The sequence below is a fragment of the Geotrypetes seraphini genome, chromosome 3, assembly GCF_902459505.1.
Source record: "Geotrypetes seraphini chromosome 3, aGeoSer1.1, whole genome shotgun sequence".
NCBI classification, from domain to species: Eukaryota; Metazoa; Chordata; class Amphibia; order Gymnophiona; family Dermophiidae; genus Geotrypetes; species Geotrypetes seraphini.
The window spans coordinates 275,603,319-275,618,438 of record NC_047086.1 but is presented as its reverse complement, the minus strand read 5'-3'; the positions used below and the strand labels follow the sequence as shown (position 1 = coordinate 275,618,438).

Here is a 15,120-nt window from a genome sequence, read left to right as displayed (position 1 = left end):
TGGAACATGAAGGTTCTATCAAGGAAAGATTTGTATCTGCAGCCTGAGATCTTTGGGTAGGCAAAGATGTTTTTGTTTCTGGTTGTTCGTGTGGGGTTGTGCAGAACGAAGTGAGTTTGCAGGTAGGAAGGTGCTAGTCCCCAGACTTGTTTGAAGCAGATACATGCAAATTTGAATAGTATTCGTGCTTCTATTGGTAATCAGTGTAGTTTGTTGTAGTAGGGGCTGATGTGGTCTTTTTTTCTCAGTCCGAAGATTAAGTGAACAGCGGTGTTTTGTACAAATCTCAATTTTTTTATTGTTTTTGTGGGATACCCAGGTAGATGATGTTGCAGTGTACCGTGCTGCAACACACGGTACACTGACAATGTTCCAGCGCCAGTCCAATATGTGTATTCAACAGATTAGGGGCAGAGGAGTCCATCCCAATCAATTTTCAATAAAATCGGTGGGTTTTGAGGCAGAATTCAAGTTTTGATAAAAAGATCAATAAAAATGCAAGATGGCCAAAAATGGTAAAAATAAAGAAAATCTGAAAATGAACAAATAGCAATTTGGGTTTGGGGAGCTGGGAGACCTACCCTCAGAAACTCTCAAAAAAGAGATTATGTACCGTATTTTCACGCATATAACGCGCGCGTTATACACGATTTTACAAACCGTGCGCGTTATACGTGAGCGCGTTTTACAAATTTTTTCTTTCAATCCGATCTGCATCCCCTCTGCGAACCGGCATCCTCCCCCCCGCTCGCATCACCCCCCCTCCCCCACGATCCTACATCCCCACCAGCACCGCAAAACATGTCTTACCCGATTCGGCACCGGCACCGATGCACAGGATGTGCCAGTGCCAGTGTCCGAAGATCCTCCCTCATTGGTTTGGGTTGGTTTAGGCTGGGCTGGGCTAGGCGGTGTGGTGCAGGAGACATCCTCCTTCTTCCTGCGCTGGGCTGGACTAGGCTTTGAGCATTTGCACATGCTCAAAGCCTTCTGGTCTCGCTCTCTCCAAGATTTATCCACGTTGCTGCCATGCAAATCTCCTCAGGGGAGACAGCTCTAGCTTCGGCCCATGAAGAAGCCACAAATCTAGAAGAATGTGTCTGGACGGAAACAGGAGACTGTTTCTCAGAAAGCACGTAGACTGACAAAAGGGCCTCATAGATCCATCTGGAAAATCGAGGCCTTAGCAGCGGGAGTGCTCTGCTGGACAGAATAAGTCAACACAAACAAACAGTCAGAAAGACAAACATTTGTGACCCCCAAATAGCTAAGAAGCACTCTGTGCATATCCACACATACTTCCTGATCAACATAGAAAGCCGAAACTATCTTCGGCAGGAAGAAAGGAACCGTGCACAAGGAAGTCCCAGTCTCCAAGATTTGGAGGAACTGTTCATTGCAGAAAGAGCCTGGAGTCCGGAGACATGGCTCGCTGATGGAACAGCGATCAGAAAAACCATCTGGAGTGTCAAGGCCAAGAGGGAAGTATCCAGAAAGGACTCACAGGAAGTCTTGGATAGACTATATAGTACCAGGGAGAGCAGCACAAGGGAACGGTAAATAAATCAGTGGTCCAATGCAAAGAACCCCTGTCAGAAGTCTGACAACATCAGGGCGAGACACCAAAGATGAAGGATGACCTCGAGTATGAAAACTAGAGAGTCCAGCCACTTGGACCCAAAGGGACATTGCAGAGAGGCCTTGATCAAGACCAACCTGCAGCAAAGTCAGCACCACTGAAAGTGAATCAGAATACGGCTCCGCGTGGTCCTGAGCGCACCAATGCAGGAAAGTCTCCCATGCCATAGCGTAAGCAATATATACATGAGCAGAGTGCTAAGGACAACAGCAGAAGAGCCCATGCAGACTAAAGCTGCACGCTCAAGAGCAAAACCAAAAGAGAAAACTACCCTGGTCGTCCACGCAGACCAGACCCTGCTGAAGTAGGCCAGAAGGGACACACAACTGACAGCCGCTACTCCAGCGAAGATGCTTCAGAGCTGTATATGATGGCCTGTGAAGCCAGTCTGGAGCCACCAGAATGGCATTTCCCAGATGGACTTCAATCCACCGAGAGACACGGTTTAGTGTAGGCCAGGGAAAAAAGACATGCAGGAGGAATTCCAAAGGCCAGGGCTGCACCAGTGTGTCGAAAGCATTGCTTCTGAGCTCAGACCTTCAACTGAAGAATCGAGCTGCCTTCATGTGCTTTGCCATGGTCATGAGGTTAAAGCAGGATTGTCCCCAGCCCCGCACAAGGTCTCAGCATGCCACTGGGACCAGCGCTCATGCACTCTGAACCAAGAGTTATCTACTGAGGAAGTCAGCCTGAACAATGTCGACTCCTGCCACATGCACTGCTAAGAGCACCGAAGGCGGCTTTCTGCCCACAAAAACAGAAGGGTGAGCCTCCGGAGCCAGAGAATTGCTGCTGGCACCACCCTGGCAACTAGCAAAGGCTACTGCCATTGCACTGTCAGAGAAGACAGTGACTGCTTGGCCCTGCAGTCTTCTAACAGCACTAGTCAGCTGAAGGCTTTGAGCTCCAACCGGTTGAGCAACCATTACCACTGACAGGGTGTCTAATATCCCTGAATGGGACGCCAAGTGCAGCGGGCTCCCCAGTTCCAAAGGCTGGCATCTGTCAGCACCACAACCCAGGAAGTGATCTGCAGTGGTACGTCTTTGCACAGCAATTGTGGAAGAAGCCACCAATAAAGCTGGCCTAAGCCTCCAGAGTCCAGGGAAGACTGGTCTGTAATGCATCCCACTGTGGATGAATGTGCACTGTCATCCAAGAACCACATCCAACGTGGTAGCCACGGATCCCAGGACCTGAAGATAGTCCCAAGCCAAAGGAGCTGGAGAAGGTAAGAAATCCAGGAACGCAGAACCAGCCCGAACCTAAGCTGAGCAAGCTTTCAAGAGAACACCCAGGTATTCCAAGATCGTTTGGGTGAGACTGCCCTTAAAAAAAAAAAAATAAATAAATTTATTTTATTTATGCATTTTAACTTTTTTGACTAATACATGATTAAAAAGAAAGAAATATATACAATGCCAGTTTAACAATTATGTTTAAAAAAAATATATTACCATTTACCAGGAAAATAAACCCAACAATAATACTGGCTTGTAAAATTAGTCCACAATTAAAGGAGGCTAGAACTGCTAATTTAACTGAAATATTTCACAGATAATTATTATTTAGGAAGAAAACAAAGATGTGGCTGGGTGGGCTCCGAACTTAACTTCCCTGAGCTAACATACAAGTAGCAAGTCTCATCTGATATCTACAATTTGCCCTTTGGCGGAAATACATTTTGACAACTGCTGAGGTTCGAAAAATACATTTCTATTCCCCTGATAGTGCATAACACATTTACAGAGGTATCTCAAAACACCTAGCTGCACGGCCTGGGGCCTCAGAATAAGAAACTGTTTTCTTCTCCTCTGGGTTAAACGTGATACATCTGCCCTCTCTGTAATGCACAATCTGGCACCTGGTTCACCTGATCCACTGTGCATCAACCCTCGGCCAAAAAGGGAGCTCAAACTAGCCAGTTGACCAAGACAAGGTGTACTTGCAGACCCTCTGCCTTAAGTTGCTGGAAAGCTGGACTTTGCTTCTTCTGACTGCTCCATCGGCCGGATGTCCATGGCCGGGTACCTCCGCCACCCTCAGACATGCTGGCGGAGGAATGCATTTTGTCTCCGATCATGGGCGCATCTCCATGGAACCAGGCAGCCTGTGCTCTACCCATTAGCAGATGAACCTAGGCTGAGCAAGCTCCCAAGGGAACGGTCCATGAAACCCGATCTGATGTGCAGGCTGTCCAGAGGACTTACTGACAAGCAGGGAACCCTCCAGAAGCAGACTTTTCCAAAGGTCAGTGATCTCCCGCAGTCAGAGCTGTCCCCTCAGGGTTCCTGAGCAGCACGATAGCGTAAACCATGAATGCAAAGACTGAAAATACATGAAATAAACCATGAGCAGAAAAGACAAGCTCCTACAGCCTGTAGGAAGGAAAACTGATGCTTACAGGGACAGTGATGAGGTAAGAGGGGGAGGTGTTTAAGTCTCTGAAGTTTGAGACTTCCTACAAAGGTCCTGGCGGATAGACGTAAATAAGTCACTGGTCCACGATGGCAGCGGTATGAGAAGCCGCTCGCAACACGCCAACAGTTACCTGCGCTCTTGCTGATTCCTTGACTGTGCTGTTGAACTTTTGTTCAATTACATTCTGGATTTATCTTTATCCCCTTTGACTATTTTTGAACCACCGTGTCCAGCCTCTGCTGGGAATCTGATGCAGGAGACACGCAACCCCAGATGTGGTCCTTTGGAGTTTCCTAGCGAGGGAGCAGACTTAACGGCAGAAGAACTGAGAGACACAACTAAGGAAGCAGGGAATTTACCAGCTCCCACGGAGGCTTCCTTAAAAGATATCTGGCAACTACTTCAAAAACTGGAGACAACACTTTCTAAATCAACTGAAGAGGTATCAAAAATTGCTTCTAACCTTGACTCTTTAACAAAGTCAGTAGATTTAATGAAAATTGACTTCTCATAATGAACTTGGCAGAATAAGGAGGCTATACAACAAGTACAACAATTCAAGCTAGCAACATTAAGGACAATACATTGATTCACAGGAAATTGGTTAACAATATGAGAACTTTAATCGTCGATTAAATCTTCATCTCCTTAATTTTCCTGTAGCCCCAGGAGTTATGCCTATTGACTTTTTCAAGAAATATCTGATTGAGATCTTTAAGTTTTCCCCCAATAATATTCTTCCTATTAATAGGATTTACTATTTATCTAATAAAAAGATTCCACGTAATGAGTTGGGGGAAAAGAAATAAAGTGAAAGATAACCAAATTGATTTTGAAAATGTATCAGCTCTATTAGAACAAACTTTAACAGCAGACACCGAAAGAACTACTCTTTTGGTTTCTTTTGTTTTTGAGCAGGATCTAAATATGATTTTAAAGCTATATTTCAGAAATGCTCAGAAACTATTTGGGGATCATAAAGTGTGGATATATCCTAATGTGTCTAAAACTACTTAGGAGCAGAGAAAAGATTTTCTTTCCTTGCATCAGGACACTATTAATTTGGGTGCATCATTCCTGCATATATATCCTTGTAAATGCCTGGTTAGATATCTGGGAGTCAAATATACTTTTTGTTCTCCGGCTCATTTGAAGGAGTTTATAGATGTTAAAAAGATCATTAAGGAATGAAAAAGTAGAAAATAAGATTTAACTGTCTGCATACTAAGCCTTTTTCTTCAATGAGAATGTTTCTTTAATTATCTTCAGTAATTTTGTATGACCTCATCCTTTTATTGTGGTCTAAGAAGGGGGTGAAAATGTACCTGAATGAAAGGTTTTGATTTCCTATTGTTTCTATTTCTAAAAATTTTTTGCTTTCCCTGTATTTCATGTAACAAGATGTATTCTTGTGAACATATGTGAAAAGTTATAAATAGATAATAATAAAAAATAATAATAATTCACTGGTCCCGGAATAGGATTGTACAAGAAAGGAAGTTTTATCTCAGGCTCAGTGTTAGGTTTCCAACTTCACATTATGAGCTGAAATATTTTTCTAACAGCACAGTACCTTAAATAAAATTAAGAAAATTATTTTACGAAGTATAATTGTGTTTTATGATTATGATTATTAAATCTACCTGTCACTGATTCTGATCTGGAATGCTCTTCACTGTCTGAATCCTCCAGAAGATCATCACTACAACCAAAGAACAGAAAGATGAGATTGGTTAGAAATAGTTTCCTTGTAACCATACTCATTTACAAAATAAGAGTCTAATAAGGAAATTCTATAATCCAGAGTAACATTACCTGAAATAGGACTGCAAAACCACTTGTTCAGCACTGTTTAACCAATGGTCATGATGTTTTTCATTTAAATTTTGTATGACAGATCATGTACCAGATGCACAGTCTTGGTCTAGGGGCAACAGAAAAGTCGCTCTGCTATGCTGGGAAATATGTATGGTTTTACCGTTTAGGATCTGAGGAATCTATGGGATTAAATCCGAAGATCAAATGACTCCAGTTTGTCTTTTAATAATAAAAGTTAAATTTGACTAATGGTTCAACAATGGGTATACTAGGATACAAATTAAGCACTTTAAAAAAAATTTTTTTTTTTTTAAGTTTAGCACTTTAAATTTTGATGTTTTGTAATTGGATAAGGAAGGATGCGTGCATAGAACCACTTTATCATGGTGAAAAACTATGAAGGGTAGGTCTGCCATCAACGCTTGTAGCTCACTAACTCTCTTGGCAGAAGGGAGAGAGACAACTTTCCAGGTGAGAAATTTTAGATCAGCTGTGGCCGGTGGTTCAAATGGAGGATTCATTAACCTGAAAAGAACCACATTAAGGTCCCAGACCACTGGAGGAGGTTTGATAGGTGGTTTAGCATTGAAAAGTCCTTTCATGAACCTGGTTTTTTGAAATTAGCAGGGGTTCCTGTAATGGAACCCCCGCTAATTTCAGGGGAATACTTTATATATTGTTCAAAAGATGACATTTTTTGGATTAGTGATGTCAAATAAAATGTCATGTAGAAATTATAGTTTAAAATTCTGTTAGCCAGCATGGTGCCCTAAAAGACTGCAACCAAATTCACCCAATGCTCTGCCCTCTCTGCCCGGTGGAATACTTGCAGTTTCTGGAGCTATTAAGTCGCATTAAGGCAGACTCTGTGACCAAGGACTGATGTTGCAACTGTGGTCTGTCAAAACCTCGGCAAGATTGGATTCTGTAGAGAGTATCCATTTTTCATGAAGCCACTGGAACAGAGTGTGAAGATTCCCAGTTTTTGAATAAAACTTCCTTCATAAGATTGTGGAGTGTAACCTTTATGCAGTTTTTGGACCACTCTTTATAATCAAAAGCATCCAGAGCTTGAAGCTCTGACTCAGATTCCATATTAATTGGAAGTGCCTGCACCATTTATCTGATAAACTTTGTGTATGACAGACTTTCTGGAGATGACCTCTGACGAAGAGGTGGAAGAGATAGATAAGAAGGAATCCCATAGGACTCATATGAAGACAAGTCAGGATAGTTGCTAAAACAGCACGGTGACAGGTCTGAATCATACTCCTCAATGTCAGATATAAATTGTCAAGGAGAGCACTGAGATTAAGAACTGTTCTCCCTGAAAGCAGATGGATGCATCCTCGACTTAGACGCGCGACGTCGTGGTGTCCGAGATTGATGCCTCAATGGAGTTTGAGGGCAGTGCGTGGACTGGACTGGAGTGAGACTGGGTGTGTTGATGCAGGAACTTGCACAGAGTGCGACTACAGCTATTTGCAAGAGTGTTCTAAAGAGTGTTGCAGAGATGACACTGGTACCAATATTAACAAAGGTTCAATTCTGGAGGCCACACCTTCAAAAAGATATAAAAATGAAGGAGTTGGTCCAGAGGAAGGCTACTAAAATGGTCTTCATCATAAGGTGTATGGGGACAAACTTAAAGATCTCAATCTGTATACTTTGGAGGAAAGGCGGGAGAGGGGAGATATGATAAGAGACGTTTAAATACCTACGTAACATAAATGCGCATGAGTCGAGTTTCTTTAATTTGAAAGGAAATTCTGCAATGAGAAGGCACTGGATGAAGTTATGAGGTGATAGGCTCCGGAGTAATCTAAGGAAATACTTTTTTACAGAAAGGGTGGTAGATGCATGAAACAGTCTCCCAGAAGAGGTGGTAGAGACAGAGACTGTGTCTGAATTCAAGAGAGCATGGGATAGGCATGTGAGATCTCTCAGAGAGCGGAAGAGATAATGGTTATTGCGAATGGGCAGACTAGATGGGCCATTTGGCCTTTATCTGCCATCATATTTCTATGTTTCTCTGTGTCGAGGCACACATCAGAGGAGACACCAACTGAAGAGATGGTGATTTGGCATCGATGCACCAATGCTTAAGAGACACTTGAGAGATGCCATAGTATGCCTGGATGGGGAGACGTGTTGATGCTTCTTAGCTTTCTTACAAGGCACCTCTGAAAATAGTATTACCAACAAAGAGGTGGAATGGATCATCGATGATGTCAGTGGCAATGTCGATGCTGGAGTAGTTTGAGGTTGAGCATCGACATCTCCAGCCATAGTCGATGCATGTAAAGTTGACCTGAACAGTTTCTCGAATTGCAACTTTCTGGCTTTAAGCGACCTATTCTGCAAACGAGATCAGAATTTGCACGAAATGTCTTGATAGTCAGAACCTAGGCACTGGACGCACCAATTAAGTGGGTCTGTACCTGAAATGGTCCTGGGGCACCGAGTACACTGCTTGAAGCTGCTAGGAGCTTTGGACATCGTTAGAAAACCCACCAAAGTGAATGTCAAAGGACTCTATGATCTGGGGAGATCGAGTAGATGGAATGCCGAAGAAACGTTGATATTCCTGCCTTGAACACAGGCTGAAAAGCGCCTGAAGACCTAAAAAAAGAAAATTGGTAAAAAAAAAATCCCACATTTTTAAACTGAAAGAAAAATAAATGAAATAGAAAAAATATGACTAAATGTAAGGGAACCATGAAATGGGAAGGCACAAAAAATTCAGAAGTTAACACACTCAAGAGACCCTAAAGAACAGCTTCTCAGCTCCATGGAAAACTGATTGTCCAATGAGCCTGTTGTGTTCCATGGATGTTGTCACCCACATGTGAGAATATACTGCCTGTTTGCCCTCAGATAAAGAACAGTATACAGCTCCTACAATGAGAATTAACCCACTAATGTGATAAACAATTTGCCTCTTGTTTTATCAACATAATTACTGCATCTAAAGAGTAAGGCGTTTTTGGTTTTTTTTTAATTTTTAAAAAGGATTCTGCACATAAAGAAGGCTATTTTATTTATATTTAGCAAATATCTTTTCAGTATTATCTTAAGGCAAGTTATATTAAAGTAAGTGACCTGGGGGTTTATGATATCAGTTTTGTACCCAAGTCAAACAGAGGATAAAGGATAATGTAATAAGGAAAAATGTTTTGCAAGGCAGAGCTGACACCATGTCCACAGAAAAACTTAAAGGGAACCCACAGGCTCAGTGCTGGAAAGGCTCACATCTGTGTCTGAAATCCCTCTCAATTTCTTCAACATCCCACCACACCTTCCCAAGTTAAATTTATTCCATACTGGCACTTCATGAAAAGAAAGCACAGTTACTTACCGTAACAGTAGTTATCCAGGGACAGCAGGCAGCTATTCTCACAAGTGGGTGACGTGATCCAACGGAGCCCCGATGCGGACGCCTCACAAGCAGTCTTGCTTGAAGAAACTCAAAGTTTCGAGTCGCCCTCACCGCGCATGCGTGAGTGCCTTCCCGCCCAGCATAGGGCGTGTCTCCTCAGTTCAGATAGCTAGCAGAGAAGCCAACCCAGGGGAGGTGGGTGAGATGTGAGGATAGCTGCCTGCTGTCCCTGGATAACAACTGTTACGGTAAGTAATTGTGCTTTATCCCAGAACAAGCAGGCAGGTATTCTCACAAGTGGGTGACCTCCAAGCTAACCAAAGTGGGATGGTGGGAGAGTTGGCAACTTAGGAGAACAAATTTTGCAATACTGTCTGGCCAAACTGACCATCCTGTCTGGAGAAAGTATCCAGACAATAATGAGAAGTGAAGGTATGAACCGAGGACCAAGTGGCAGCTTTACAAATCTCCTCAATCGGTGTCGATCTGAGGAAAGCTACAGAGGCTGCCATTGCTCTGACCTTATGGGCTGTGACTTTACTGTGAAGGGGCAATCCAGCGTGGGCATAGCAGAAAGAGATGCAAGCCGCCATCCAGTTGGAGATGGTACGCTTAGAGATAGGATGTCCCAACCATTCGGATCAAAGGAGACGAAAAGTTGAGGAGCAATTCTGTGTGGTTTGGTGTGTTCCAAATAGAAAGATTTAAAAACAGTTCATCCGACCGCACCGAGCCAGCGGGGTAAAGATTATTTTTAAAAGAGTTCATCGGGCCGCACCAGCTCTTTCAGGAGCTCGTTCCAAGGCATGTGAGCTTCGCTCTGCTCCTCCCCCGAGCCAGCGGGGTAAAGATTTAAACAACGGCGCGCAGCCGTTTGGCGCAAAGCTAAGGCGCACGGCAAAGGCGCTTGCACCTTAGTGAGCGCCTTTGTGAAGCGCCCTCACAGATCGAACCCGATACACAACAAAACCAAGCAGAGGCACATAACTGTTAGAAGCATGTACAACTGTTTGAGGCTTGCTTAATTACCAGATACAGGTGTAGTTACAAAAGGAAGGTTAATCATCAGAGACAGCTTACTTGTTAAGATATATGAGCAATTGTTAGGATGCATGTGTAACTGCCAAGATGCATGAGTATAATTGTTAGAAGCATAATTAATTGTGTAGAGGCATGTATAATGATTAGAGGTATGTAGATGTGTTAGAGGCTAGCGCTATTACCAGAGTCAGGTGTAGTTATCAAAGGCAGGGTAATCGTTAGAGAAAACAGTAACTGTTAAGAGGCATGTGCAAATCGTTAGGATGCATGAGTAATTGTTAAGTTGCATGTGCAAGTGGTAAGATGCATGTATAACCCTAACCCTAAGTGGTAAGATGCATGCTTGGATTAGATACGAATAGGATCGCTAACCGCATATTCCAGCATAATCTCCAGGAGCCAACTCTCCCACCCTCAAGTGAGAACTACTACAGTTCCAATCCAATAAGAACCAGTGATAAGGAACCTCCCCTCATATAAACATTCCAACCCAACAAGAACAAAAAGGCAAAGATCCACCTCTCATACAAACGCCACCTACATAATAGCAATGGCAACCAGCACAGATAGGCTCATACTGACCCTCTCATTGCTCTCCCTGCTCCTAATAAACTGGAAAATAGAAGGTTACCACATTCACCCAATCCCAACAGTGACAGCAGCATATAGACAATTCCAACCATCCAGGAAATCTCTCTCCCCCAGAAATCTTATACCTTGCCCATCGGCATCCCTCGAAAGCATCCCCCCCATATGGGGAAAAAGGCCACCTCCAAAACCCAAGACAACATTTCAAAAACCTTGGACACTTCCTAGACACCTACTCCATCCAAAGATCACCTCCACTCCTCTCAAAAAATTCACCTCTTTAGCCTGTGCATACATGAACATAAGATCAATTAGCCCAAAGGCAGATCTAATCAAAGACTGGATAATTAAAGAACATCTAGGTTGCCTCTTCTTAGCCGAAACCTGGCTAACCTCCGACTCAGACTTCTTTGCTATATTACACCAGGCAAATGGAACACCTCGAAGACTTCATCTTCCAGAACTCTCTTAACTCAACACATAATCTGCTCCTCTGAGACATTAATCTACACCTAGAAGACCACACCTCAAAACAAGTCGAAGATCTACTCTCATACCTCAACGCACTTTCCTACCAAATCCTTAACCCCCAACCCACGCATGAAAAAGGCCACCAACTTGATATTGCAGCTTACACAGCCCAAAACTCCCACACACCAGATATCCACATCTCCAACGGTACCTGGCATCCCACCCTCTGGTCAGACCACCACAAATATACCTTCAATATCAACTGGACACAAAGCAACAACAAACCTGAACCTCACAAAACCCGTCAAAAAATCGAACCAACCACATTCTGGGACAAAATGGACCCCGCTATAGACTCTATAGACTCAACAGATCCAATAGAATTTATACACCATTGGCGAACCTTAAGTGAAACAACACTGAATGAACTAGCCCCATTAAAACCTAAAAACAGAATTTGCAGGCCTTCCGACAAATGGTTCGACACCGAACTACTACAACTAAAAAGGCGCTGTAGACAACTCGAAAGAGCCTGGAAAAAACAGAACCAGGATCAAACCAAAGTCGAATGGAGAAACCTAATCAAATAATACAAGATCAAATTTAATGAAAAACGGAAAGCCTATCACTCCAAACTAGTTGGCACTGCAACCTCAGACACTAAAATGCTCTTCAAACTAGTAAAGAACCTCACTGACACCAAGCCTCTCTTAGCCACCCAAGGAATCCACCCATCAACAGCCTCCCAACTAGCTGACCACTACAAAAGCAAGATCACCACAATCAGATCCACTTTCAACAATTCACCAACATACCTCGACGAGATTATACCAAAACCTACAACAGAAGAACCCATAGCAGCAAACAAGGCCTGGACCACCTTCCACTAGTTCAATGATCTGACGTGGACCGTCTCTACAAAAAATATAGCAAAGCATCATGTGACTTAAATAACTGTCCCTCATATCTCCTAACAAACGCCACTCCTAAATTCAGAGCCAACCTCATGCAATGGATTCAAACCACTTTCACGGAAAGCCAATTCCCACCTGAACTAGGTGAGATTATAATCACCTCTCTATTGAAAGATCTCAAAGGCCCAATAGACACCCCCTCTAACTACAGACCCATCGCCTCAATCCCACTATAAAATAATAGGACTAGTAGCACAATACCTCACCAAATACCTAGAAGACCATAACATACTTCACCCCTCTCAATCAGGATTCAGATCCAGTTATAGTACAGAGACATTATTAGCAACGCTACTAGATACAGCAAGTCAGCACCTTAGTAAAGGAAGAAGAATGTAATGTAATTTAATGTAATGTAATTTATTTCTTATATACCGCTAAACTCCGTTAGGATTCTAAGCGGTTTACAGAAAAATAGACAATAGGGTGCATTAAAATTATAAGTAAAATAGATACTTAGAAATTCCCTTACTGTCCCGAAGGCTCACAATCTAACTAAAGTACCAGGAAAAATGACAATTAGAAGAGTAATAAAGAAAGAAAGAAAATAGAGATAGAGGAGAAAAATAAGAAAATAAACATACTAATAAGATTACAATGATCTAAAGGAATTTGAAAGGTTAAAAAGAGGAGAGAACCGTTGAAGCAATAGAATTCTGGGGAAATTTAAATGAAATTTGAATGATAAAATAAAACAAAATAAGTGGTAAAACAATAAGTGAGATTAAAAAATATATCATAAATTAAAAAGAAGAAGTGAAAATAAAATCAAAACAGTCAAAACTGAAGTCCAGCTTGAACGGGCACCCGAGCCGACCGTTGGTCCGATGGCCGGACTGCAGCCCTCCTCCGTCGGCTCTCCCCTGCTGGAATGGGGGATGAGCAAAGACAGTGTCGGGTGTCCCGCTGGAACGGGCCCCCAAGCCGACCATTGATCCGATGGCCGGACTGCAGCCCTCCTCTGTTGGCTCTCCCCTGCTGGAATGGGGGAGGAGCGAAGACAGTGTCGGGTGCCCCTCTGGAATGGGCCCCGAGCCGACCGTTGGTCCGATGGCCGGACTGCAGCCCTCCTCCGTCGGCTCTCCCCTGCTGGAATGGGGGAAGAGCGAAGACAGTGTCGGCTGCCCAACTCAATCTCTCAGCGGCATTCGACCTGGTTGACCACACCATACTACTTCAGATACTCGATGCCATAGGGATTTCAGGAGTAGTATACAACAGGTTCCAAGAGTTCCTAAAAACAAGAACCTACAGATTCAAGTCAAACGACCACAAATTGGACCCCTGGTCTAACCCCTGTGGAGTCTCACAAGGATCATCGCTGTCGCCTATGCTTTTCAACCTCTTCTTATCATCCCTTGGCATCACCCTAGATAGCCTAAACGTAACATCTTTCAGCTACGCTGATGATATAACCATACTACTCCCCTTGGACATCCAAGACCCCACCTCGTTAGGCAACCCAAAAACAACACTGGAAGCAGTGGAAGAATGGATGCTAGACCACAAACTGAAATTAAACTCGGACAAAACAAAATTCCTACTAATTGAAAAGGACAAAACCCCATCCATAACAAAACTAGAAATAAACGCCACCAAATACCCCATACAGCCCTCTCTCAAAAGCCTTGGAGTGTCAATAGATAGATGCTGCACAATGCAGATCCAAATCAACAAAACCACTCAAAAAGCATTTTTCACCATGAGCAACCTACGAAAAATAAGAACATTTTTCGAAAAAGATCATTACAGGATCATAGTCCAATCCCTTGTCCTAGGACTAGTGGACTATTGCAATATCCTATACCTTCCTTGCCCCACAACCTTGATAAACCAACTACAAACCATTCAAAACACAGCTCTCAGGCTGATATATTCACTCGGAAAATTTGACCATATCACCAATGCCTACCTAGACTCACACTGGCTACCGATACGAGCTCGAATCCAATTCTAATTCTATTGTCTCTTATTCAAAGCAACAAACGGAACTGCACCCACCTATCTCAACAACCGTCTAAATCATAACAGCATATCCAGACCAAGAAGAACCCAGAACCTATTCTCCTATCCACCACTCAAGGGAACTCAGTGCAAAAAAATGTATGACGGCCTCCTAGCGACGCAGGCAGCGAAGCTGGACTCCTCCATCTTCAACCTGCTGACAACTACAAGTGACTTTAAATAATTCTGAAAAGAAATCAAAACTCTGCTTTTCAAAAAAACAATACAACCTTCTTATCCCCCCTCGCTTCCTCCCCCCACAACACAAACTACCAGCTAACCCCCTCCCTTCTACTATTATCAGCCCTATGACCCTATCAAGCAACAAACCCTAAACCTCTCTTCTCTTCTAATGATCCTAACTCTCCCCTTTGCCTTACTATTCAACTCCCCTAATCTGTAATTCCCCTGCATCCACTGTATAAGGGGCCCCTGCATCCACTGTGTAAGCGTCCCCTAAATGACAACTTCCTGAAAATATCCAGCAATCTTATACTGTAAATTGTAACTTCCTGGAAATATCCAGCTATCTTATACAGTAAATTGTAATTTCCTGGATATGTCCAGCTATCTTATACTTTAATCCGCTTAGAACTGCAAGGTACAAATCTAAAAGGTTCTCTATTTCATCTATCTATACTCCCTCAGGTCAACTTGTCTCCTCTACAGACTCTATTAAGTCTCAATTTGAACTTTTTTATTCCAATTTATATACCTCTGAACTCCCTACACCAGAACCTAACTATGATTCCTTTTTAAGAGACTTGCAGCACCCCCAATTGACA

The 15,120-nt window shown here is 43.0% G+C and overlaps 1 protein-coding gene across 4 annotated transcripts in view; it reads right to left on the bottom strand.

Moving 5' to 3' along the window:
• BIRC6 (baculoviral IAP repeat containing 6) overlaps positions 1 to 15,120 on the bottom strand; it is a 1,530,571-nt gene that overhangs the window by 1,180,589 nt on the left and 334,862 nt on the right. For all 4 annotated transcript variants that reach the window (XM_033935681.1, XM_033935678.1, XM_033935679.1 and 1 more), the window contains one exon: positions 5,704 to 5,762. In XM_033935681.1, coding sequence (XP_033791572.1) covers positions 5,704 to 5,762 — 59 coding nt within the window. The remainder of the gene's footprint in view (positions 1 to 5,703; positions 5,763 to 15,120) is intronic.